This window comes from Mus pahari, chromosome 10 (assembly GCF_900095145.1).
Source record: "Mus pahari chromosome 10, PAHARI_EIJ_v1.1, whole genome shotgun sequence".
Lineage (NCBI taxonomy): Eukaryota > Metazoa > Chordata > Mammalia > Rodentia > Muridae > Mus > Mus pahari.
The window spans coordinates 98,694,567-98,721,421 of NC_034599.1; the positions used below are offsets into that span (position 1 = coordinate 98,694,567).

Consider the following 26,855-nt stretch of genomic DNA (forward strand, 5'->3'; position numbering starts at 1 on the left):
GAAGCATGGTTTTGCCTGCTGCAGATGTTTCTGTGATTGTGTAACATTTGGAATTCTGGGACCTTTTCAGAGGGTACAGTGCAAGGGGAAAGGTGGGTGGGTGGTGGTCATTTGCAGGGGTTGGTTGTAGTCGGATAGCCCTCATGCTCAAAGAGGAAACAAAAGGAAAGAAATTAGGTTCAGAGCTTTTCCTAATTCCTCTCTCCCCTCTATTTTTGTTTCTCTAGTATCTGGTGGTGTGGGGGTGAAATGAGAGGTGAGGTAAGAAAAAAGAACCCACAAAGCAGCAAAGGTCAGCTACAAGGAGTGTTTGCACTCGTGTTCTCTCCTGCTGTCATATGAGGGGGTGACTAAAGATCCACGACTTCCCCCAAAGGTAGGAACAAATCATTTTAGGATACCTCAGCTAATTAATAAAGAACAATGTTATCCTCTATGTTTTGTGATATATATAGTATTTGTCATTCAATTATGTAATTGTTGACATAATTTAAATATTTAACTTCTATCACCGTGATATTTATGGCTTCTGATGCTTAATATGACAATTTCACTGGGCTAATGATGACGCGTTGGATTGCAGCTGGTAAGACATTATTTTTGAGCATATCTGTGAGGGTGACCCGAGAATAGATGAGCATTTGAATCAGTAGGCTCAGTGTGTGCCGAAACATGGTACATCCTCATGCAGCCCACAAAGCAGCACACAGAACCAAACAGCGTAGAAAGGCACATTTGCTCCTTCTGTGCGGGGGCCCTTCATCTCCTGCCTTCAGTGTTCCCTGTTCTCCGGCCTTCTTCCTTGAACCAAATTAAATCACTGACCCTCCTGGTCCTTCAACTCGCAAAGGCAAGAACATGGGAGTTCTAAGCTTCCATAATAATATAAGATAGACATAAATACTCATAATAAATAAGTGTCTTGATTTAAAAAAAAATTCCTAACAAAAGTTTATCATTCTTCTATTTCTAACCATTATAATTTTAAATTTTTACTTATTTTATGTGTATTGCCATTTTGCCTGCATATATATATTTGTATACCATGTGTGAGTTATGTGTGGGATGCTGGGGATAGTACCTGTACCTGGATCATCTGGAAGAGCAGCTAGCACTTCTAACCACTAAGCCACCTCCCCAGTCCTGTTATCTTTAGTAAATTTAAGAACATCTAACTGCAAGGGAAAAGTGAAAGGAAGGCCAAGAGGAAGGAAAGAAAGGGACCATGGGAGGGGGGTAGGTGTTTGTCGCACATGGACGGGTTTGTCAACAACATCTGAAATCAAAATCTTACTGCCACCATTTATGACCTGTGGACCCAGCTATCTCACCTCCCTAAACGCCATTCCTCTTAGCTGAAAGATGAGGATGCCATGACCCACCTTGCAGTGTCATGAGGATTAATTAAGGGCAGATCTAAAGGACTTTGCCAAGTGCTTAGCACAGGTAAGGCATTTGATAAAAAACTTAGGCTTCCTTCTTCTAAAATGTGTACTTTCATTGTTTTCCTGAGCCATATGTCCCATTAGGATGAACAAGCTAATAATAATAATTTCAGCATTTTTTCCCAGCAAATTTTGAGTAGTACAACATATGTAGGGAATTGATTTTTCTGTCAAGACATGGAACTGTCTGTACAAGGTGTGAGATTATGCCATCTTCTGCTCTGAACATGAGCTGTCAAAGGAATGAAATTGGGTAGCAAGTCTCTGTATTTGGGATCCTGAAGGTCTCCCCGAGAATTCTGTATTGAAAAGCACCAACCCCTTGGTGCTCTTGATTGGACCACCTGGAAGAAGGGTCTAGTGGAAGGAAGGTTACTGGGAACATTCCCTCAAAGGTGATGTTTCAGACCGAAATCCCTCTTCCTCTCTGTTTCTCAGACAATGAAGTGAATGGTTTCCTTTGCCTACTGTTCCACCATGGTCTCTTGCCTTGCCCCCCTCTCCCTGCCCCCAGATAAGTGAACCAGCCGAGGACTGAAGTCTTCTCTGGTGTTTTATCACCAAGTTTGATAAACACACAACTTAGGGTGCTGCATGAATGTACAAGGGTGTCTTAGTTAGGGTTTTACTGTTGTGAACAGACACCACGACCAAGGCAAGTCTTATAAAAAACAATATTTAATTGGGGCTGGCTTACAGGTTCAGAGGTTCAGTCCATTATCATCAAGGTGGGAGCTTGGCAGTAACCAGGCAGACATGGCACAGGCAGAGCTGAAAGTTCTACATCTTCATCCAAAGGCTGCTAGTGGAAGACTGACTTCCAGGCAACTGGGGTGAGAGTCTTAAGCCCACTCCCACAGTGACACACCTATTCCAACCAGGCCACACCTCCAGATGGTGCCACTCCCTGGTCCAAGAATATACAAACCATCACAAAGGGTATGTAATTATGTTCCTATATTTCAGAGAAACTATAACAGTCCAAGCAGTCGCCTATTTATTGTGTATTTTGAAGGCAGCTGGGTATAATAAATGGGAAATTTTCACAAGCAAATGACAGGAATACTAAGAGCTCAGATGTCAGCCTAGGGCCCAGGTGACTCCTAGGTAGAGCTGCACAGCTGGGATGATATGAACAATATGAACAAAACATGATCTTTAGGAGTTTCCATTGAAAAGAAGAATGCAGGCTGGAGAGATAGCTCATCGGTTAGGAGCACTGACTGCTCTTCCAGAGGTCCTGAGTTCAAATCCCAGCAACCACATGGTGGTTCACAACCACCCATTATTAGATCTGATGCCCTCTTCTGGGGTGTCTGAAGACAACTACAGTATATTCATATACATAAAATTAAAAAAATCTTTTTTAAAAAAGAAAGAAAACCAGAATGCTAACAGTGTTAAATTCAGGAAAAACAGACTAAATTTAATAAGATGCTTTACACTGGGGGAAGCCTAATGTTTAAAATGTCACAAAAGAACCCGAAATTCCTCAAAGCTCCTATCTATTCACAACTATGTAAGTACACATGGTTATTTATCCTTAGACTGGAGGGGGCCATAAAACCTACAAAAGCTGTGGCTAGAGGTGTCCAGCGGTCCATTAGGTTCAGGAAAGCTAGTCCTTGGTACATAAGCTTTTCACCGGAGGGCGTTACTAGACATAGCTATATTTCCTTTCTGGCTGGAGGATTTGCGAGCTGCCAAGACCTCTCAAGTCATTTGAGTCTGGCTTTCTTGGTCTTAGACCTCAGAGCAGCATTGCTCATTCTACAGAATTTTTACAACTAGCTAAATGAAATCAAAAAACAAAACAAACAAAGAACAAAAATCTAATCCACGTGTGCTTTCCATCTTCCCATTGACCGGTATCTAGAATCTTAATGGCTAGAACGGGTCAAATAAGCCATTCAGTTTTCTCTTTCCCAATCAGAAACCATTGTTACAATGACCTTCAAAGAGGGACATGTAACCATGCATTCTGCAAATGGCAACTCATTACTTTCTCTCTTCTTTGAGTTTATTATTGCATTACAACCCTTCTCTGCAATTCTGCCCACGAGTCATGCTTAATTTTTTCTGTAACCTTCAAAATATATACCTAGCTTACTTCACAAATCAGCCCTATGAATCTTCCAAAGCACATACACAAACAGATGAAAACAGTCACATTCTATCTTCCTCGCTGCACCAACCAGGATTCTTTTAAGCACTTCTGTCTTGGGATAGAACTCATGACACCCCTTACCCTCCTTCATTCAGGTCCATCAGCCTGAGTTCAATGCCCCACATCTGAGAGGTGCGTTGTTAATTGTCTAGGACCTGTTGGTGTTAAATAGCTCCATAAGTGGATGGAATTGCTCAGGACAGATACAGCAGAGAAGAATTGCAAGGTTTCTTTAGAGCACACATTAGACAGCACTGAGGTGCAGGAACCTGCCTAGGGGCTGGAAATGCAGTGCAGTGTAGAGCACTTGCCCACCAGGGAAAGCTGCCCAGGAGAAGGGGATGCATAGTGAGGATCTGAAGGCAGAGTAGATGTTAACTAGAGGAAGGCAGACAGGGAGACAGTGGGGAGAAGACTCTGACCAGGAAGTAACAGGGAAACGGGGTGAGCAGATGGGGGTACTGTAGAGGCAGAGGGAACGGAAGCCAGCAGTGAGAGAGGACATCAGAGCCAGACCAATCAAGGCCCTCCACGACAGGGAGTGCCATACTTATCCCCAAAGCAAGTCGAAGCCACTGAAAGATGACAAGCAGGGGCCTGCGAGGTTTGTCTTTCAAAGACTATCTGTCTCTGGTAAAATCCTAGGAGGCTACTCCTACTGCTAAGGCAAGAGGTAATGGTGGTCTCTGGGGTGAGGGGGAAGCCAGGTACCCAGGTAAAGGACTGAAAAGGTGTGGAGGTAGCATGGATACCAACTGAGGAAACAGGAAGGGCCTGGCTGGGTCACAGGATGCATGGTGGTTCTCTACAATCTGCTTGTGAGGAAGGCAGATCATGACACTGGGCGAGGGTGACTCAGAAGCCATTAAGCTTCCTGCACCCTGTCAGGCTTTGGGGTGTTGGTGACTTATTTTCCTTTTCTATAAATGCAGCACTTCCCCCTCCCTTCAGCTAGAGGAATTTTGTAATTTCCAAGATAAAATAGTTCCACTTTTAATGTCATATTTAAGAGTCAGGACTACTAAGGTGCTGCTTCATCTTAACAAGCAGTTGACTTCCAGTGCTGCCTACATAGGCTTACACAAAATCCTGTACAAGGGTGGTGAGGCATCTCTGCCCTCTTTTAAATTCTACACAGATAATCCTTTACCCCTGCACCCAAACCATTAAATCTTTCTCTTCTCAAACCATTCACAAGGACACTGGGCACTTTCCAGTTCCCTCAGGTATCTCTCTCTCTCTCTCTCTCTCTCTCTCTCTCTCTCTCTCTCTCTCTCTCTCTCTGTGTGTGTCACACACACACACACACACACACACACAAACACACAGAGGCATACAAGGACAAACACAGGCACACATGCATGTGTGCTCTCACAGAGGCATGTACACACACACACCCATAAAAACTCACACATGCCCATATACAAGCACATACATGCATGCATGCACACGAATGCACACACACTCACATGCATGCACACAAGCCAGACAAAGCGCAGAGCTTTGCGGTGCCAAGTGAATACTGTGCCACTGCACCATCAGCTCTGATGGCTTCCTTTTGACATTCTTATTATTTTGTGTGTCTGTCTATGTGTACTTGTTTAAGTAGACAAGCTTCCATTCTTTTCTTCCATCATGTGAGTCTCAGAGATCAAACTCAGGTCACCAGGCTTGGTGGCGAGTGCTTTCACCAGCTGAACCGTCTCACCAACCCCATCAAGACAAAGATAACAGCAAACAAACAAGCAAACCCCCACAACTTTTAAAAATCGAGAACTTTGGTATAATCTCAATTTACCTTAAGGAGCTTAAAAACTTCACATTTCTTAGACCAAGCTGTAGTAAAATGTGTGCCGTTTCCCCTAGGGAGGCCGAGCACATATCAGCACACTGGAAACCTTATTGAGTATACTGAGACTCAACATAGATTTATTTGGGAGGAGAATTAGAGTGCTCTCAGATTTTAGAGACCCAACTTTCTAAAGTTCAAATTCAATTCAAATAGTTAACATCTCAACTTTGAAATAGGCATTCTCTAAAAAACAAAGAATAGGAAAAAAAAAAAAAAAGCCACACCATTTGTCAGGCTAGAGACGTAGCTCAGAGGTGGAGCACTTGCCTTGCACATGCATGGGCCTGGGTTCAAGCCCCAGCAGTATTATTTTTAAAAGACAAATAAATAAGGAGGGATATACATTGCTTTAAAAAAGACAAACAGAAACAAAAACCATAGATCCTGTTTGACTGAGGCACATTCTCTTAGACCATTGTGAAGGAGCTTCAGACCAACCTCCCAAACAAAATGTGACTGTAATCTATAATTAAAATGTCCTTTTAATTATGCTATATCTCTCAGCTCCAAAGAGGACTTTTCATATGGCAAGTAGATTCAGATTTGCTATTAAACAGACACAACCTATCAGGTCAGATCTTAATGCTATTTCTTATGCAGAAAAAAAATTGTTTTCTGTGTAAGAGAGCAAGGCTCAGCTAGCTGAGATCATCTCAGAATCTTGTCTGTGAAATTAGTCAGCTGTGCTTTCTGATCCCTCTTCTTATCTTCCCCTACCAGGGATCTGCAGGAGGAGAGATTTCAGCTGATGAGGCTGCTGAAGAGAAGCTCAGAGCTCTCAAAACTCTTCTCTGCCTCAGTCTTGTGTCACCATTGCTCCCGTCCTCTGCTCCGAATGGCAGCATCCTACCCCTCTGATGTACCTGACCCTACAATGTCTCCGATGGTGATGAAGTGCCCCTCTTTCATTCACCACATAAATATGTCTCATTTATGCCAGATCTGTGTCTGGTACAACCGCAGAGCATCGTGTTCCTTCATTGGGATGAAGTAAGATTTCATGTAGAGAAGATTCTGAGTGCCGCAGAGTAAGGATTACAGCAGTAAATGGACGTGGGACCCAAACTGGAAGGCTCTTATTGCAGTGATCCAGTCAGGAGAGGATGGTAGCAGATTGAATCATTATTTGAGAACTGGCTAGTGTGTTAGTTACTTATTGCCTTGGAAACCTTCTGATGGTTGACATGGGTATACAGAGATCTGAAGAAAAGCAGTGTTGCTTGCCTGCCTGCCTCTGCCTCTTGCTGGTATGTCTGTGTGTTACTACTGTAATCATCAGGCTCCAAATTCTTTTTGTCTTCCAAAATGGTCTCAAGATGACTAACTAGAAATAGAAAATCCTTAAAGCATTCAGCTTTATGGATTGAACAGCTATGAGGTTCGTAGCTTCTAGCATGTAGACGCCCATTGTTGTATTACCCAGGATTCCGTGGAAGCCACTTCAATAAGTGTGTGTGTGTGTGTGTGTGTGTGTGTGTGAGTGAGTGTGTGTGTTTACATTTCATCAGTTCTTTCTCTCTAAAGAACGAGGTCTTTTGAAGTGCTTGGGCAACGGGGGTAAGGAGGAGAAAGGCAGAGACCAAGATGATGCCAAGGTTTCATGGTCTGAACTTTTAAGTTGACCGATGGGGAAACTGGAAAAGAAATCAGTTTAGTGGACGGAGTTGGCCAGTTCTCCCTGAACACAGTCAATTTGCCATGTTTGCAAAACATCCAGATAGAGGCATTGGACTGGATATACAAGGCTGCAGTGTAATCCCAGTAAGCATTTGAGAGTGATTGGCTTAAAGGTTGTAATTGAAGCTATGGTACTAGCAGACCTCATCCAGCAAAAAGAGAACAGACTTTACAAATGAGCTTACACGCTGGCTCCTTACATCCTTAGATGATGTCTCTGCCAAGTCTGCCACCGTCAAGAGCAGTGAAGAGCTCTAGGTTCCCATAGGTCACTCTAGGCCGAAGCCAAGGAACAGCCTACCAAGAGGTAGAACACATCCTCAGTGTCCCACTTGGTCACCGGAGCCACCGAGCAGTTGGTTTCTAGTCCTCAGAAGAGCGTTATCTGCAAGTCACATTCATTCCCCACTATCTGGATGCTGCCATCTGAACCATTCCATGACTGTTGCTCTAAGGCCAAAACAAAGGAACTGCAACCATGCAGTGTCACCTATGTCCAGGTAGACTTACCAAATTCACCGAGGTTCAGTGAGGCTTCGGCTACCTGCGCATACCTCATCATCTCATGAATCTAGCATCTTCACTCACTCATGACTTTAACCTTCTACTTGTGTAGAGACCCAGATTTGTCAAGCGTTTGCCGCTAGAGATCTGGAAGCACGAAGGATGAGAAGCAGATGGTGTGTCTAAGATACCACATCCCTGTTGGTACACAGTGAAGACATTGGCATGCCCCAACAGACACATCACCACCAACAAAAACTACCACACAAAGCAAGTCCTGTGTCAAATCCTGTCTCTACAACGTAAGGACAAAGGGAAGAACATGGAGGAGATACTTCAAAGAAGCATCTGTGGATAACAGTAACAATGACCGTGACTTAGACCATGACATGGGGGGTGGGGGGAGTCCCTTTGGCTTAGTCAAGACATGGGTAAAAGTGATGTGTGTCACAGACATTCTAGTACATATGCCTAAGGACACAGAGGGCATCTGCAGGCAGGCTATAATAAGTGGAGGAGGACTTTTCAAAGAGGAGTGTATTTGAATGCACTGAGAGCAGAAGCATAGGGTGTATCTGGGATACCACAGCCCTGTTGGTACTTAAGAGTGAAGACATTGGCTGCAGGCATTACATTCAATAACAGTGAATCATTCAGAATTGAGAGAGTCCTCTAAGCTTTTAACCTCCTCCCCAACCCCCCACCCCCACCTCCAATCTTCATTCAGGGGTCAACTCAGCCGGCCCCCCAAGGAGGCTTTAAATACTTCCCCTTTGGTTGGTTGTGGGCACTGAGTGTCAACCCTAGGGCCTTGTGCATGCTAAGTGAATACCACTGAGCCACATTCCTAGCCCTGAACAACTCTGTTGCAAGGCAATTTTCCTTCTTAAAAAATCAGGTTTCAAAAGCAGGGCAGTGATTGTGGGCGCCTTTAATCCCAACACTCGGGAGGCAGAGGCAGATAGAACTCTGTAAATTTGAGGCCAGCGTGGTCTACAAAGCAAGTCCTAGGACAGTCACACTGCACAGTAAAACCGTGTCTCAAAAAAACCAAACCAAACAAACAAACAAAGTAGCTTTCAGGCTTAGAAGGTTCTTTTGATGTTCCTTTTTCTTCTTCACTTTCGATATTTTTTTTTTTTTGACCAGAGTCTCACTATGTAGCCCAGGCTGGACCCCATTTCTTGACCCTCCTCTCTCAGCTTTTCAAGAGTTTCAAGAGTACAGGTGTGTATAGAGCTAACATTGTCTATCTGAAGGATTTGCTTTGAATGTGTTTAGATTTCTAGCTATAGCAAATGGCATTGGGTTTTTTTTTTTCAATTCCAGTGAAATATGAACCTTTTTCCCTAAATGAATTTGCTAATGAGTGATTTAAGTAATAAGTACAGAAAAATATGAGTCAATTGTGTATATTATATAAATAAATATATCTCACACACAAAGGGAAATAGCAGTCAGAATGATAGTGGTCTGAGGTTTGGGGACACTGAGGTTTGGGGGACACTGTCCAGGAGAAAGGTCAGAAGACTGCTGTTATGGCTAAGTTGTTACAAGGAGCAGTGTGACAAAAAGGATAACGTTGAAAAACTCAGGCTTTTACATTGTCACCCTCCCTTTATATCTTCTAGCTGGGTGGCTTCCAGGAAAGTGCTCACACTCTATGTCTCTGTCCCCTCAGCTTTCTGTTGCAGATCTGGTTTACAGGAATGTAAGGAATAGAGGCAATGGCTGTTTGAGCGTGGGTATCATTGGCCTTCTCGGTAACTTCCTTTAAAGTAGAAGGTGCTTTCCAGGTGTAACCAGATTGACCCAGTTTCTCTAATTTTGTTAGACTGCTTGTCAGAACAGCTGTAATTGGCTTTAGAAAGGAATCAGATGCAGTATTTTTCCATTAACATATTAAGGAAGTTAATAACATAGCACAATGCTTTCCGTTGCTCCAGCCTCTCCACATGGGTGTAAATTGAGGAGATGACCACCTACCCAGCCCAAGTCTCCTGTCCCCATACTGGATCTTACTGCTGCTCCTCTGAAGGCATGATTTTGTAGTACTTTCAGAATAAACTCTCAGCACCTGGGTGTGGTGCTACATACCAATAATCCCCTCCTGGGAAGTAGAGACAGGGGGATGAGGAAGACAGGCTTGGCCAACCTGGGCTACATTGACCATGTTTCAAAAAACCAAAAAAGTAACGCCTGGGGAGATGGCTCAGTCAGTGAGAATACACTTGCTGTCCATGTTAGAAGAACAGATGCCCAGAACCCACCTGACAGCCGTGGGCAACAGCGTACACCTGTAAGGCCTGCACTGGGATGCAGAGAGGCATCCTGAGAGGCCTTGCTGTCCAGCCAACCTGGTCACAACATCTAGCTTCAGTCTCAGTAAGACCATCTCGGAAAAAATGATACGGAGAAGAAACTAAGACAAGACAATTTGCTCTCAACCTCTAGCCTCCATGGCCATCCCATGGGCACCCCCACACAGTGCACACACATGCTCATATGTGCATATGCCACACACTCTTCACTCACACACACTCTTCACACACACACACACACACACATACACACACACACAAAGATAACTTAATGATTAAGTAAACAATAAAATAAGCTTCAAAAAAGAAAGAAAGAAAGAAAGAAAGAAAGAAAGAAAGAAAGAAAGAAAGAAAGGCCACAGAATTATTTAAGCAACACAGCCACCTCTCTCCACACATTGTTCAGAAAGGGGAAGAAATCCACACCCATCTCCCACAGTCATACTGCCCAGTCACTCTTTCCCTCTCCCCTGTGGAAAAAGCCTGTGACATTGCTCCTGGGGTAAACACAGACTCTGGGTACCACCATGTGGTTCTCCCATTTTCTACTTCAAAACCAAGGCATGCAGAGAGGAGACAGAAATGTTTCTCACTGAGTGTTACCCCAAAACCAAGTGAGAGGTAAATGGGGCAGGCTAGCTCCCTTAATGCAGAGAGCCTGAGTCTCTAGCACTGGTCAGAATCACTTAAGTCCATGCCTAGACGCAGTTTCCTTGATAATCCTAAAGATCTGTCAGGTTTTCTGTTTTGTGTTTTTGTTTTGTTTTTTCAAATGAGGCATGAGCTGTGGGGGGGAGGGGTCACCGGAGGGTTTTCCTTCTGCTGTCCTCCGTTTCCATTTCTGGGAAGCATCTTACTAACTGGGTCATTTTCTACCACAGAGGGAAACAAACAGGACACTGGCAAGATCTGACGCCTGGCTCTGGTGTTCTAGGGAGAGCACAAGGCAGAGCACGTGTGGCTGGTCGTCTTCTGTGTGGTGACAGACCTGTCTTTCATTTTTCTAGTCCGTTGCCATGCTTCTAAATGAACTCCTGAATTTAAATGGGCCACACATTGTTCTCGCTCTAACCCAGTGCAATTATGAAAGCAGTTTTTAGATATCAATGTATAATGCAATCAATGTAATGAACACACATGTTTTTAAATGAAATAACCAGACATTTTAAACAGGCTTATTAAAATGCGTCTATACCCACATGCTAGAATTTCCTGTTGGAAACTGTAGCTTTCAATTGGCTAAAAGGACTAATAATTATTGTGCTCTGTCCCCTACACACCACATATAAGAATCACCTATTATATCCAAATGATCTCATCAGCCCACTAATGAGCTGATTATAACCACGCAGATAACCTTCATTTTGCAAATCCTAGTGACATTAACATAATCACAGAAACATGCAGGAAAACAAGTGTTTTTCTAGGGTATGCCACTTCAGCTATTGCGCTACGAATTTGAAACACTGAAAAAATGATCAAAGTATCAAAGAGTAACCCTTCGTAGTATGGTAGGTTCATCTAGATAACGGAAGAAAGCAAAATAAGGGTCACATACACACACACCCAGAACATTTGCATAATTTATCTCAGGACCCAAATGTTCCACAGCCAAGTAAACCCTCACAAGTGGCAGGCTCCTCTGACTGCCAAGCTCGAGTAACTACAAGCTGGATCTGACCTGAGCCTATGAGCACCAGTAAGCCAGCAGAGAAACATTCCCCAAGCCTCCACAGGCCACACCCAGAAATAAGCACCAGTTATTTTTAAAGTTAGCACAAGCAAAATAATACCTGCTCTTCGGCCCTCTGGTTTCTCAGCGTTGATAAATATTTCCGAATAGAGTGGAGAGGGTACTTTTTCAAGTAAGAAAATCCGGACGGAGGCAGTAAGTTCTCCATACTGAGGGGAAGCCTGAGGGTCCTTGTCTGCCCCTCCCTAACAGCCACCAAATGCAACCTAGACACTTAGCCCCTGCTGCCTAGCCGCTCCTTTGAAGCGCCACTACTTCGCTGCAAACAGAGCAGGTCTCAATCTTATAGCTCCCTCTTTGAGTGGAAGTTCCTGGAGACAGCTGAGTGAGGCGGGTCATCTAGAAACCTCCAGAACTGCAATGCCCAGGGGCCAGAGGCAGGAAGAAGTTCAGGGCTGGCCCGAAGAATGTAAACAGCCCAGCGATAGCGATATGACTGACTGTCCTATTTTGAGCAGCAAGGCTCTGTTGCAAGCTATGTTAATATTAGCTAGCTGGTGACTTTCCATACCCACAGACTCTCATGAGGTTTAATTTTATTTTTTCCGACAGTATTTCTGGTTGTTCTTCTTTATTTTTTTTAAAGAGGGCATGACACGAGGTTTTCCCAGTTTCCTTTGAGCTTTCTTGTCATTACCAACACACACTAACAACCTTCAACTGAGCCTCTGCTCAAAAGTGTCAATTCATTTAGCCTTGAGAAACACTGTTTTAGAGTTCTTATTTTATTATTTTCATTCTTCTCTCAGATGTTACGTCCAGACCACAGTTTCCCCTCCTTCCTCTCTTCTCAACCCCTCCACCCACCCATTCCTCCTTCCCACTTCCCAGGAGGAGGAAAAGGGTCCCATACACAGGCAAGAGAGTCAGGGACAGCCTCTGACCCAGCTCCAATGGTAGCATTTCCACATGAACAGGGAGCCACTCAGCCATAGTATACATGCGGAGGACTTAGGGCAGACTCCTGCGGGCTCCCTGGTCTTTGCAAGTTCCCATGAGTCCATTGATTCTGTGGACCCTGTTAGAAGACTAGCACTGTTTGAAAACTAAGCAAATCATACACACACACACACACACACACACACACACACACACAGCACCCCTTCATGGGCATCATGGCGTTGACCAGCTCAGTGGACATTCAGTGAGTTCTGTGGTGCATTGTGCTACGTGCCAGTAACCAGATACTTTGCATTTATTGGACAATGGCTGCAAACAGATTCTTTTCTGAGTTAAAAGGCTTCTTGCCTTGAATCCTTATCTCAATTCCACAGGCTGAACCTCAGAACCATTAAATTTCCCCAGGCTTTCTCCCGAGTATTTGGGAGAAGAGCTGTTACAAGCACACTTCTAACTACTATAAAAAGGATTCACGCCTTCAAAAGAGGAAAAAGGGGCGGCGGGGGCAGGGGGGTAGAGAAGAGCACAACAAGAGATCTGTTGTGTTAAAGAATATGAAATTATACATTTGAAAGTTCATTTTCTTTGTGATCTATAGAGGTCATAGGGTTTGTAAGTCCTGAGCTCCACCTCTACCCCACCCCACCCCCCACTGTGTGTGCATGTATGTGTATGTATGTGTTTGTGTGTATGTGTGCGCGTACACACACTCACACATGCATATTTATAGTAGCATACATACCCATGCTGTCCCATAAGGCTAGGGGACTAATGTCCTGCTCTAAAGCTTTCTGCCTTATTCCCTTGAGAAGGCACCTCTCAGTGAACCTGGACAAGCCAGCAAGTCCCAGCCACCTTCTTGAATCTGCTCGCCACAGGGCTGTAGTTACAGGAACATGCAGCCATGCCAGGCTCCTCTTCATGCAGGTGCTAGGGATTCAAATTCTGATCCCTGTTCTGGTACAGTAAATGCTCTCATCCACTGAGCCATCCCCCAGCCTCCTGACTTTGTTCTTTCCTGGCCTTTTAAGCCTTTCAGGAGCTCACACCATTTCAGCAAGGGAGCCATCGCGTGGGAACTAAGGTGGGCATGCGTTGACAACCTCGTAGCTCAGAGGTGTGCTTCAAGGAGAAAAGCTAGTCTCTCTTCCCCTCCATTGAGAGCAGAGGTTGAGAGGAAGATAGGAGTAGGCAAAGCTCCTGTCACAGACTTGTGACAGGACCTAGCACTCCTGGGTGGGGCACTTGCCTTCAGAAAACATACCTGATGGCCTGAAGCAGGGTATGCCACCCCAGGGAGACCATCTGTCAGGCTGGCACGGGGCCCATGAGCAAGGTGATTTTCCAGACTCACCAGGGCCTGGAGGCCATTCCAAGAAGTTCTTTCCTTCTGCTGGAACTGAGTTCTCAGAGGCCCTACTCTCCTGCTTCCTCTCTAGGTTCACCAATGTATGCTTACAGAAGCTCTGGGTGGCCTCCTCTATGTGCTGGAGATAAGACTGCAGGCTCTAATGAGGGTAGGAGAGAAACAGCGGGTTCTTTGCCACTTCATGACCCAGAAAAGAATGGGTTTGCCAGCCCAGACGCCCAGACCATCCTAAAGCCCTAGAAAGAGAAAAGGTCCCGGGGATAATAGGGACAAGTTCTGTTCACGTTCATTGCGGGATCCACAAGCTGCCTCCTTTGCAGCTCCTCTTAGCCTATTTGAACTTTTATGCTTTGATTGTGGGCAGAAGCCCACAGCCTGCTCAGCACGGCTTCTGATCAAAACCTCTCCCTATTGGACACAAAGCAGACTTCATTTTAGACCAGATGGTTTGTTTTGTGATCACCTTTTCCAGGCCTAAGGAGGGCAATGAAAAAGAGAAGAGAAGGGAGGAGAAAGAAGAAAAAAAACCAGCACCAAACAAATGTCTGTTCTATTATAACACAGAGAAAAAAAACATATAATAGACATTGGGGAGCTGGTGATGTGGCTTCATGGGAAAGCACACTCTGGGCACAGTTCCCAGTGCTGGGGGTGGGGGCGGGAAGGAAATAAATAAATAAATGGATGAAACAAATGTAACCAAGAATCCTCTAGGTATTTAAGTAATAACAAGTATCAATCATAGGGAACAATGTATTTGGCCTTTGTACTTAACACTAAATTATTTGTTCTATGTCTGTGTAATTCTCTGGACCTTCATTTCAGGTCCAGAGAAGATTTAAAAAAAAAATGTTCTAAGTCCACACAGCTGCAAAGCAAAGGGGAAGGGCTTTTAACCAGATCGGCCTTCCCCCTGAGCCTCCCTGGCCAACCAAACCAGTACACCGTACAGCCTCTTAACCCACACCCAGAAATGTACTTACAATCAAAACCTATGGAGTTGTTAAAGAGAAAAACATGTGTAGACTGGTAGGAATTTACACATGAGAACAATTAGATTTAAGACCAGATGCATACTTATGAAAAAAAATCATACCATTTTTTTATCCTGAGTCTTCTATAAACAAAATATGTGCAGTGCCTGTGTGTTTCTCTTCTTTGTTGAGGTGGGACTCAAACACAGAGATTCACACATGCCAGGCAATTGTCGACTGGCACTGAGCCACTTTCCCTGCCCTTCTTAAAACCTTTACTTTGAGACAACATGGTGGAAAATGGCCCAGGTCGGTCTCTCCTGATTCTCCTGTCTCCGCCTCTGGAGCAGCTGAGATCACAGGTCTGTCTGTGACACCATGCTCGATTTACATAGCTTTTAAAGCTTTATGCTAAGATTTTGGTGACATCACAGAGAGCTTCTGTCTATAAGTACAGACATTCTGCTCCCAGATTTTGAAAGCCACAGCACTTTCTGTTTCTGTTGACTCGGGTTGCAACAGCGCAACTCATGCTAACATTGCTATCACAAACGCAAAGGAAGATTCTTACCCCTTCACCCCCTTCTCTCAGATGGGAGCCATAACCAGCACCTCTTTCTGGTGTGGACGTCTCTGTCACTGTGGCCTTCACGGGTGCCAGTTTTGATTGCTACTGGAACTCAGTTGTATTGGTGAAAAGGGAGCTGACCAGAGTCCTCGTGACTACAACATACATCTGCAGGAACCAAAAGGCCCCTGCCTCTTACACAGCAGCACGATAGTGGATAAGGGCAGGTAGCTGCTATTGTGTACGGCTCACCCCACCCCTTGTTGTCTAGTCTGTAGGAACCAAATAGCTTGAAAAGTCAGGGACTAAAGTCAGATGTTCTCTTTAATTTCTAAGAATTGGCAGCTTTTTAATAACTAGATTAAACACCTAGTTTGTTTTTTGTCTTTGTTTTTTTTTTTTACCAGAGAAGCCATACTGAAAGGCCAAACAGTTGGCAGGGTGCGGAGGCAAGATCTATTTGACTTTTCTCCTTTCCAGTGTTAGAGAAGATGGGATGAAAATGTGAGTTTGTGAAGCTTCTATCATGTGTTCTGCACAGCTAGGTCCTCTGTCAATGCATCCGGCCGCACACTTATTAAAAGAGAGGCAAAGGGAGAAGAATAGAACCCAGGGGTTAAACCCAGGGTGGGGATCAGAAAAGGACATCAGAAAATATGTCTCCAGGGTACTCTGATTTTTTTATTTTCCAAACTGCATTAGGACAAAACCTAAAACCTCACTAATCTCCGTTTCCTTCCAATCGGTGCTGGGAGATTCCATCAGGAAAATGACTCTGCTCTCTGGGAATTAATCCAATCTAGAAATAGAGTGACAAGCAGGCAGGCAGAATGATGGAGAAGCTGCTAGCCCAGAACACGGAAGCCATTTTTCATTATAAATTGTACTGTGAAGTCTCTCTCACCCCACCGCCCACCCCCCTGAGCTGCAGATACTGGTCTGGTCTGGCCTCTTTCTCTCTTCAAGGACAGTGTTAAATGAGATCAGGAGAGGGGAATGGGAGACATTTAACCCTGCTCATCAAGACAAGTTAATACAGTGTCAGATTCCACCTCACTGCAAGATTAAAGTCCATCTGAAACTACACAGGACATTTTCTTAGAGTCCACACCATATAGGGAATGATCACCTATAGCTAAACACAGGACGTTTCTACTTCCCAAACGCCGCAGAGAGAAGCCCTGGACATCCCTCATTTTAGCCACAACTCAGAAAATACCACATATCCGATTGTTCTCTAAGCTGAATGACCTCTGATGCTTTAGCTTTCTAGTTTTGTCCTGGATTTAACAATCCTCAGGACCAATGAGACCATTGTGTTGTGTTTAAGAAAGATATTTTTTCCTGCCGAGTGTAAGCACAGTAGTTATCAGCCTGTGGGTTTTGATCCCTCTGGCAAACCTATATCTCCAAAAATATTTACATTATAGTTCATAACAATGGCAAAATTACAGTTATGAAGTAGTAACAAAAATAATTTTGTGGTTGGGGGTCACTGCCACATGCGGAACTGTAATAACGGGTCACAGCATTAGGCAGGTTGAGAACCACTGGTTTGGGGCCAAAGATGAACATCTATGAGAATCCCCTGGATGCTTTGTTGGCCCCTCTGTGAGGGCTCTGAATTTCTAACCCAGTTAAGCCTGGGGTGAGCAGCCAGCTCTGCCCTCTGATGTTTCTGGAAGTGCTGATGCTGCTAGGGATGCAGATGTAAAGGGATGGGGGCTCCCTCATAGATGGAGCCCTTTGAGAGCTTTCATCCAACGCACATTTGTAAATGCATTTCCTAGTGTTGGTGTGTTCCCCCAAACCAAAGCCCATCTCCTATAACCGCTTCTCCTGCAGTTACCAGGTTTCACACGGCATCCCAGTAACTCCTGTCCTTTCTAGTGTGTCTTGACTTGATATCAGATCGCTCTCAAACTCTCACTCAGTTCCTCTTATCGTGTTGCTGTGACCCTATCAGCTCAGGCACTAACACAGAGAGATCAACCATCAATCGCTGCGCCAGAAGCACAGCTCTGCCTTCTCTCCTTCTACCAAAGGTCCCTGCCCTCCCAAGTTAGGGAAGGAAGTCTAATCCAGGGCTTCTCAGATCCACAGCCCTCTACAAGCCATCCCCAAGCACAATCTGCCTACCTCTGTCTTTAGTGTGGCTGCTTGTAGGTGGACACTCTGCCACCTGTACATCAGTGATTTAACTGCAAGCAAATTCTTTAGAAGAAACACAGCGAGCCACTAGAAAGCTTACTGTTTGAGAAGGACTTTGAAGCACATCCGTGGAGCTGCAGAGCCTTCATCTCATCTCCTCCATGCTCAGCTCTTTCAGGAGGCTCAGACCAGCTCAGAAGAAGAAGAAAGAAGCCCTTCTGGTCAAAGAAAATGGGTCAACTCCAGGACCATCTTCCAACTGGTGTCCATACTACCTGCCATCCTGGATGAAAACCCACACTGTGGTTTTAGAAATAATAGTTAAAAACTGAAGTTAGTCATTTTGTCTCCTGCAGATGATGCCGTGAATTGGCCAGTGGGGGGAAGAGTATGTTCCCATCTACTGCCTTTGGTTTGAAAGCCAGTGTGATCAGGCTGAGGTAGCTTCAGCAGGTGAGGGCCATTGGGATTAGAACCATGACACCTCTGCTCCCATCTTCCCCGTTTCTTGGATTCTACTACCCAGGTGGAAGTCAAGTGATCAGGGAACATGGTTCTTCAAAAGGATGCTAGAGACTTGACCTTGGGGATGGTGGAAAAGACCAGGCCTTGAGTTCTTATCTTCAGCCTCAATTGGAGGTGAGGCTACAGGAGCTGGGAAGAAGTGGCAGATGATGTCGTCTAAAAGGTAGCACGTGTGCCGTATGAAGTAGAGGAGTTGTTTATTACAGCAGGTCTTCTAAAGTTGTGTTGCTTCACACACACAACTTCACTCGGGAGTTGTTCTTTACTCCGATCTCCTTACCTACATCTGTGAGGGGGCTCCCTTGGCTGACTCACAAGCAGGATGAACATTGGTGCACAGTCCACACAGAGGCTTGACAACGCGAGCAACAGTCACCACCCGGCCAATCAGTCTTTCTTGCTGAAATCTTGAGTATAAAAGATAGGAACGTGTGGCTGTGCTCATTTATTAATTTCCCTGTCACCCTAAGACTTAGAAAGCTAAGGAATGGGGACTTTCATAGTGAATTACAGGCTAGCTTGAACTACACAGTGAGAGCCTTTCTCAAAAAAAAAAAAAAAATCAAAATAGGGCTGGAGAGATGGCTCAGTGGTTAGGAGCACTGGTTGCTTTTCCGGGAGGACCGAGGATCTGTTCTCTGCATCCATGGGGGGTTGGGGGGGGCTCACAACTGTAACTCTAGTTCTAAGGGATCCAAAGGGCTCTTCTGGTCTCCACAGCAGACAAACACTCTTTGTGGTGGTGTGAAATGAATGGCCTCCCTAGAATCCTGTTTGAATGCTTGGCCATAGGGAGTAGTGCTATTAGGAGGTATGGCCTTGTTGGAGTAGGTATGGCCTTGTTGAAGGAAGTGTGCTACTGTAAAGGCAGGCTCTGGGGTTTCAAATGCTCAAGCTATGCCCAGTGTGGCACGCAATTCCCTTCTACTGCCTAGAGATCAAGATGTAGAACTCTTGGCTCCTTCTCCAGCCCCATCTCTTCTGGATGCTGCCATGCTTCCCACCATGGCTAAACCTCTGAAACTTTAAGTCAGCTCCAATTAAATGTCTTCCTTTGTAAGAGTTGCCTTGGTCAGGGTGTCTCTTCACAGCGCCCTAAGACACTCTCACACATAAGATTTTAAAATAATAATTATAGATAGATAGATAGATATTTTTCCCCAAAGACGTGTTTCATGTTTCCTAAAGCCTTGCTATTCCAACAGCCCATGGACCTGCAGCACCAGTATTCCCTGATCCTGGAACTTGTTAGAACTACAAGATTTCAGGCCCCTTTCCCAATCTACTAAATCAGACTTCACAGCTCTCCAAGACTCTCAGGTGACTCATATGACTGAGAAGATGAGACTCTGCCTGGACACCTTAGGACTTGATCCTATTTGACAGCTTCCTAGGAAGACCTGTTTTACCGGTCCTCAGCCCCCTGGAGGCTGGAGATCTCTTCCCAACCTGCCTTGGGGCCAGTGACTGTGTCTTGTCTGTTGTTCATCAGACTTCCTTCATAATCAACAGACTTGTTAAAGATGTGACTAACTGCACATAATAATTATATACAGAATGTAAAATTTGCATGTGACTACCTTGAGTTTTCTCATGTCCTACTGGTTACGGAATCCAGACTGGTTATAATCATGATAACCCAAATTATACCAGTTTGAGTCTTCATAGATGCCTACAGGTCTTTCTTCTGCAAACTGCAAGCCCAGTACTTCTGGGAGCCGTGGGTTATGTCTGTATAGTTTGAAGCAAATGCTTGCCAGTTGCTAGATAGATATGTGCCCACTATTCCCTTTCCTGTTCAAACCTTGGTGCCCCGACACTGTACCTGTCACGTTTGTTACAGCCTAGCAAGGCTCCCTTTCCCAAGGGAGTCCTTGAGAATCTCAAGGTCCAAAGCTTCTTCCGGGCTTCTGCCATTTGATTCTCTCTACTCTCCATCCCTCTGTACAGTCATAAGCTGCTCACCCAGGGACACACCCACTCATGATGGCTTAGGCAGCTCTTCAACTACAACTCCCAGGATCCTCTTTCAATCCTGAATTCTCAGTGCAGCCCGAAGGCTTTACACTGAGTCTCTTACGTGGCATTTTGCCCCTCGAACAGAATCCTTTGGATGATGATGTCTGAATAGTATTTCTAGCCCAGATTCCCCACTTGAGTCCTAGAGTTTAATGTCTTTTAAGGGCGCTCACCAGTAAGCGCAAAGCTTGGACGCCCAAGAGAGGAAGAGTCTGAGCTTGTCTAGCCGGACTGAAGGTATCCCTGATAAAATGATTTCCTTCTTTCTCTATTCATTTCATTTCCTGATCTCCAGCTAACAATATGTCTATCCAAAGTCAGGTTCCTCTGAGGCCTTTAGTTTTGTTTTTGTTTTTGTTTTTTAATAGACCCCTAACTGCGGGCTCTCTCCTTGGCCTGCTTAGCCCACTTTTATCAAGAATTCTGCTGGGTCATTTCAACAAAAACCATGTCTCTCCTTTGATGCCTTATTAAATTCCTTATCCTTTGCCCTCAATATCACCCAGATTGCCTTCTGCAAAAATCCAATTGAGTCTGTCTAACAAAGAACCCTCTAGACGTGATGTTTCCTCTCGGTGATTTTCCACTCACTGATATTGGACCTGCTCTTTACATCTCTACCGATCCTTATTGTATTTGGACTTGAGCCAAGCCTCTCACCATGATTACAATGTCCTATTACAATAGTCCCTTCATTACGTTTTCTTTACTATCTATAACTCGTACCAGGAATGTTATTTGCTTTCACAGTACTGGAGATGGAACCGGAACCTTGCACATGCCCGGCAAATGCTCTACCACTAGGCCTCAGTCCTAGCCCAGTCATTAACTTTTTTAAACAGATGAGATAAGAGATTCGAGAGTTGTAAAATGTGTTATCTGTCAAAGCCTTTGGAACTGCACAGGAGTCTAGTATAATACTTCTTAGCCTCTCAAATGCACTCTTTTACCTGGTAGGTTTCAAGGTAGTGCCTAAGAGTCTTTATTTATAACACATTCTGTAGTGATGTGGGTGTCCCACACACCTCACTTTGATTGTCAAGAGCCTCATTTCTTTCTTAATGCAAAAATCAATTACATCTCTCTTTTGAAGCTTCCATTTTAAAGCCCTGGCTACCTGAGTTTCCCCAATAACACACACTTGAGTTTGTTTTTTTCTATTGTGTTTGTTATTTTTCTAATGCTCACTTACTAAGTTAATTAACTTACTTATTTATCTTTGACCTATCTCCACTGATGCATGTATCCCAGGAACTACATTCTCCTCCATTTTATTTATTTTATTCTCCATTTTATATGTGTGTGTGCGTGTGTGTGTGTGTGTGTGCACACGCGTGTGTGCGTGTGCGTGTGTGTGTGTGTGTGTGTGTGTGCACGCGCGCACGCACGCGCGCGCGTGTGCCAGAGGCTTTGAAGGTCAGAAGAGGATGTTGTGGTATTGGATGCCTTGAATCTGGAGTTATAGGCAGTTGTGAGCCACCATATGGGTGCCGGGAACTGAACCTTTGTTCTTTGAAAGAGCAGTAAGTGCTCTTAACTGCTGAGCTATCTTTCAGTCAACATTTTATCCCCAGGACTGACCACAAATAGTAACAAAATGTGGAATCCAGAGAACACACTGAATGACATCTATCTAGCAGAGGAAATAAGATGAAGCCTAAGGCCAAGTTCAAAGGAAACTGTTGGTGGGTGGAGCAGAACCCTCCTAGACTCAGGGATTGGCATCTCGGTGATTCTGGAAGGAGGTACAGAAGCAGGAGGCTTGGCTGAGGACCTTTAAGAAACACTTGGAGCAGGGGCTAGAGCTCCCAAAAGCTGCTGTCTGTCTGTGGAATACATTCCCCTAATTGGGCTGCCTTGTCTGGCCTCAATAGGCAAGGATGTGCCTAGCCCGACAGGGACCTCCACCCTCTCAGAGGAGAAGAGGAGGAGGGGTGAGGGAGGGATTTTGTGAGGGAGGGAGAGATCAGGAGGTACAGTGAATTTTTTAAAAATACTAAAGTGCTGAAGAAGAAGAAGAAGAAGAAGAAGAAGAAGAAGAAGAAGAAGAAGAAGAAGAAGAAGAAGAAGAAGAAGAAGAAGAAGAAGCAACAGCACTTGGGCCACACCCCTCCCTCCATCAAAGAAGGGACTGAAATTTCCCTGCAGATATTCACTTGGTTCTTGGGGTGTGCATTTCTGCTTGGGTGCAATTGCTTTTGCTTTCATTCAATTGGCCTCAGTTTAAACAATGCTCCCGTGGAGAGGTTTTCTAAACGGCTGCATCTGAATTATGATCCCCTTGGTTTCTGCCTGTGATACAGCTATGTCCCTTCTTCATGAAGCCAGTCCGTTGAACATGGAGTGACATCATTACTCAGGTCTGCTGGTTACATCTGACATTCCAGCTAGTGGGAAGGCTGAAGCAGGAGGATTGCTATGAGTTGAAGGCTAACCTGGGCTACTGGGCTAAAGTGTCTCAAATGACCTTATCTCAAATAACCAAAACCACTGAGGACATGACTCAGTAGGCAGGTAGAGTGTTGGCCTGGCATTGAGCTCTGGGTTCCAACACTGCTAGTGCAGAAGCAGGCATGGTGGCCTACATCTGCGGTCCTGTACACTGGGGAAGCAGAGGCAGGACCTGAAGCTTGAGATCACCCCTGACTGCATAGTAAGTTTGAGTCCAGCCTGGCATTCATGATTATCTGTACACACATGCACATTTGAACACATGCTTATGCACATACAGACACAGCACATTTAAAGAGATAGCAGAAACAGAGAATCCCTTCCTCAATGCACACACACACACACACACACACACACACACACACACACACACACACACCCTTCCTCCCTCCCTCCCATCCTTCCTTCCTCCTTCCCTCTCCCTCTCTTCTTCCCTTCCTTTCTTCCTTCTGCCTGTTGTCTCTGACTACACCCACCTTTCTTTCCCAGAATTTAGGAGGCTAAAGCAGTAGGGTTATGTATTCCAGACAGCCTGGGCTACATAATGAGGTCCTATCTCTCAAAATCTCATAATGAAGAAGTTTTTGTTTAAGATGTGTGTCTTAGTTAGGGTTTCCATTGCTATGAAGAGATTTCATGACCAAGGCAGCTCTTATAAAAGAAAACATTGCATTGGGGCTAGCTTACAGGTTCAGAGGTTTAGTCCATTATCATCAAGGTGGGAGAATGGCAGCATCCAGGCAGACATGGCACAGAAGGAGCTGAAAGTTCTGCATCATGTTCCAATGGCAAACAGAAGACTGTCCTCCAGGCAGCTAGGTGGAGGGTTTCAAAGCCCACACCCACAGTGACACACTTCCTCCAACAAGGCCATACCTTTTAATAGTACCACTCCCTGGGCCAAGCATATTCAAGCCACCGAAATGTGAATAAGTAATGTGTGGTGGCTCGTGGCTATAATCCCAATACTCAGGAGGTTGAATCAGGAAAACAGCTATGAGTTTGAGACCAATTTGAGCTACATAGTGAGTTTCAGGACAGCCTGGGCTGCAAAGTTGAGACCTTGTCTCAAAAACCAGCAAATCGATAATAGATGAATAACTAAATATTAAAATGAAAAGATAAATATGCAAATAAAGTAACTGTGTGGAAGAGATTGACTAGCACAAAATAGATGCTTGTACATTGGTTTGCTAAGAATATTATGCAACAGAATACCCCAGCCTGGGGGTTTTAATGCCTTTGTTTGAGCAAGTCAGGGGGCTGTTAGTCTGAGGTCACGGTCCTGGAGCAGGTGGGATCTGTTACCCTCTGCTTGTAGGTGGCCTTGTCCCTTTGCCTTCTTTTGACCTTATCTCCAAAGTCACAATCCAAGGTCCCGGCATCTCTGACTCCAACAGGAGAATTTTTTGAGGTCAGTTTAGGCAACAGCAAGTGGAACCACTTCACATGGTATGTTTCTCTATGCTTCATTTTCATAACACACGCACACACGTGTACCCAAAGACAATCTACTGTTGGCTTTTCTTAATCGTTCAGCTGTTCCGCCCTCTGCAAGTTTTCACTCATGCAGGAAGCAACCGCTTCAGAACATACGTCATCTGAACTTCTGCAACAGTTCCTTTTATAGAAATGTCAACGTCTGCCTTCAGATGGGATCGTAAGCTCCCAAGGCTCAAATAAATATTTAAATCATTCTTTGGTGGGGTGCTGGGCAGTTTTATGTCAACTCGAGACAAGCTGAAGTCAGCTGAGAGGAAGGAACCTCAACTGCCTCCATCAGATCGGGCTGCAGACAAGCCTGCAGGGCATTTTCTTAGTGATTGATGGGGGAGGGCCCAGCACATTGTGAGTGGGGCCACCGCTGGGCTGGTGGTCCTGGATTCTAAAAGAAAGCAGGCTGAGCAAGCCAGTAAGCAGCACCCCTCCATGGCTTTTACAACATGGTTCCCAAATCTGGGTTCTAGTCCTGCTTGATTTCCCATCCTGACTTCCTTTAATGATAGACTATCATGTGGAAGTGTAAGCCAAATAAACCCTTTCATCCCCAATTTGCTTTTGGTCATGGTGTTGCAACAATAGTAATCCTAACTAAGACAGCTAGTGAGATGGATTAGAGGTACTAAGTTCAAACCCTGGGACCTACACGGTAGGAGAGAACCAATACCAGAAAGCTGTCCTCTAACTTTCGCACATGACCATGTTGTATGTGTGCCCACATACATACATGTAAATAAGTATACTTTAAAAGTTTAAATCATTCTTAAATATTCATATTTGATATTAATAGCAATCATCTATCAATGACTGATTTCGTATCAAACTCTGCTTGTGGGTTTCATTTATACCAGTGGTTCTCTACCTGTGAGTCGACACCCCCACAAGGATTAACTATCAGATATATGGCATATCAGAGATTTAAGTATGATTCATAACAGTAGCAAAATTACAGTTATGAAGTAGCAATGAAATAATCTTTGGTCAGGAGTCACTACAACACGAGGAACTGCATTAAAGGGCCACAGCATTAAGATGATTTATACTATCTTGTAACCACCTGCAAAGTAGGAACAGGTACCAAACATGTTAAATCGCCAGGTCCAGCATGGCCTCAGAAGGAATAGTGTGAGATGGTTTCCACCCCTGGAGCAGAGTGGTCATGGCATGGGCCTTCTTGAGTGCTGACTGTTGCTGTAGGCATAAAGTTTGTTTGCATAATAATGTATATATTTTACTTTATGTTCCTCCTTCATGGAATGTTCTCCCTGCCAAGGTTATTGGGGAATGTACTCCCTGCTAAGGCTAACGAGTCCATGATAATCAGAAACAGCATGATTCTAGGAAGTGAGAATGTGTCTAGTGTTCCTCAGCAAAATGGTAACACTGTGACCTTCAGGACAGCTCTTAAGACTGTGGGAAAGAACTCTGAAAACATGAGTTCACAAATATATAAATTAGTGTAAGAACTGGTTTTTTTTTTTACAAGATTTCTCAATTATGCAAAATACAAGAATGCAATATGAGGGGCTTCAAGGACCTGAAAGAACAGAGGCATCTGCACTAATGAGCCAGCTTTGTGAGAAAGATATTAAGGAAGGAGATAAAGAGATTTAGGGAGTGCTGATCTCAGGGCAAGATCCCATCCAGCTAAGCTTACTGTTTGTGTTATAGTTGAACAAGGAATAATTTGGATTTTTAATCTGGAATGAACTATAATTCAGAAATGGGAGGCACACTTGTGATCCAGACCTTGAAGCAAGAAGACACAGGCTTTGATCTGGATCTTAAGGAAGAAGACACAGGCTTTGACCTGGATCTTAAGGAAGAAGACACAGACTTTGATCTGGATCAAAAGCTTAGGCCCAGGCATGGTGGTACACACCTTTAATCCCAGGAGACAAAAGCAAGCAGATTTCAGAGTTCAAGGCCAACCTGGGACAGAGCAAGTACTAGGTGAAAAAAAGCTCAGGTCCAGGCATGGTGATATATGCTTTTAATTATAGCATTAGGAGACAGAGCCATGCAGATCTCTGAGTTCAAGGTCAATCTACAGAGCAAGTTTCAGGACAGCCAAGCTTAGGCAGTGAAGGAGTTGGAAAACAGAAAGCTGGTGATAATGTAATAGAATAACGAGGCCATGTTCCAGCTCCAGCAAGCAGCAGAACTTGGCAGCTTCGGCCATGTGGCTTTGTCTTTAGAGTCAAGGAGCTGATTCATGAGATAATCAAAAGGAAACCTGGGGTAAATTATTGAATTGATATGCAGTTCCTAAGGAAGTAGTTTATACAAAATAAAAGACTGGGTTTTGGTCTACAGGAAAGAGCTACCTTGAGCAGAGAGCTCTCAAGCAGAATACAGAGCTGTCAGCTTGCATCCATCACTGACTCAAGTCACTCATCCACGGCTCCCAAACACTCCTTCCTCAGGACTCTCTCCAACTTGAGGCTGGTCCTAGGCATCACATGAATAATATGTGCCTAGGAACTCACAGGATATATCAGATTCACTTAAAAGTCCAATACAGTTCATGTGACCCTAAATCAAAACTTTTAACCATCATGCACTACTGTTTCCATGGCTGTTTTGTATCTTCTGGCTGTAAACAAAATGCGCACAGTAGAAACAAATAGGAGCTTATTAAATGACCCCAGCTGGAAAGTACAACAGTCTATTGTCATG

General features: G+C 44.5%; 1 protein-coding gene across 1 annotated transcript in view; it reads right to left on the reverse strand.

The window, feature by feature from the left end:
* Atp2c1 (ATPase secretory pathway Ca2+ transporting 1) overlaps positions 1-12,128 on the reverse strand; it is a 112,880-nt gene extending 100,752 nt beyond the window's left edge. The window contains exon 1 of the mRNA XM_021206323.2: positions 11,760-12,128. Coding sequence (XP_021061982.1) covers positions 11,760-11,867 — 108 coding nt within the window. The 5' untranslated portion in view covers positions 11,868-12,128. The remainder of the gene's footprint in view (positions 1-11,759) is intronic.
* Positions 12,129-26,855: the final 14,727 nt, after the last annotated feature.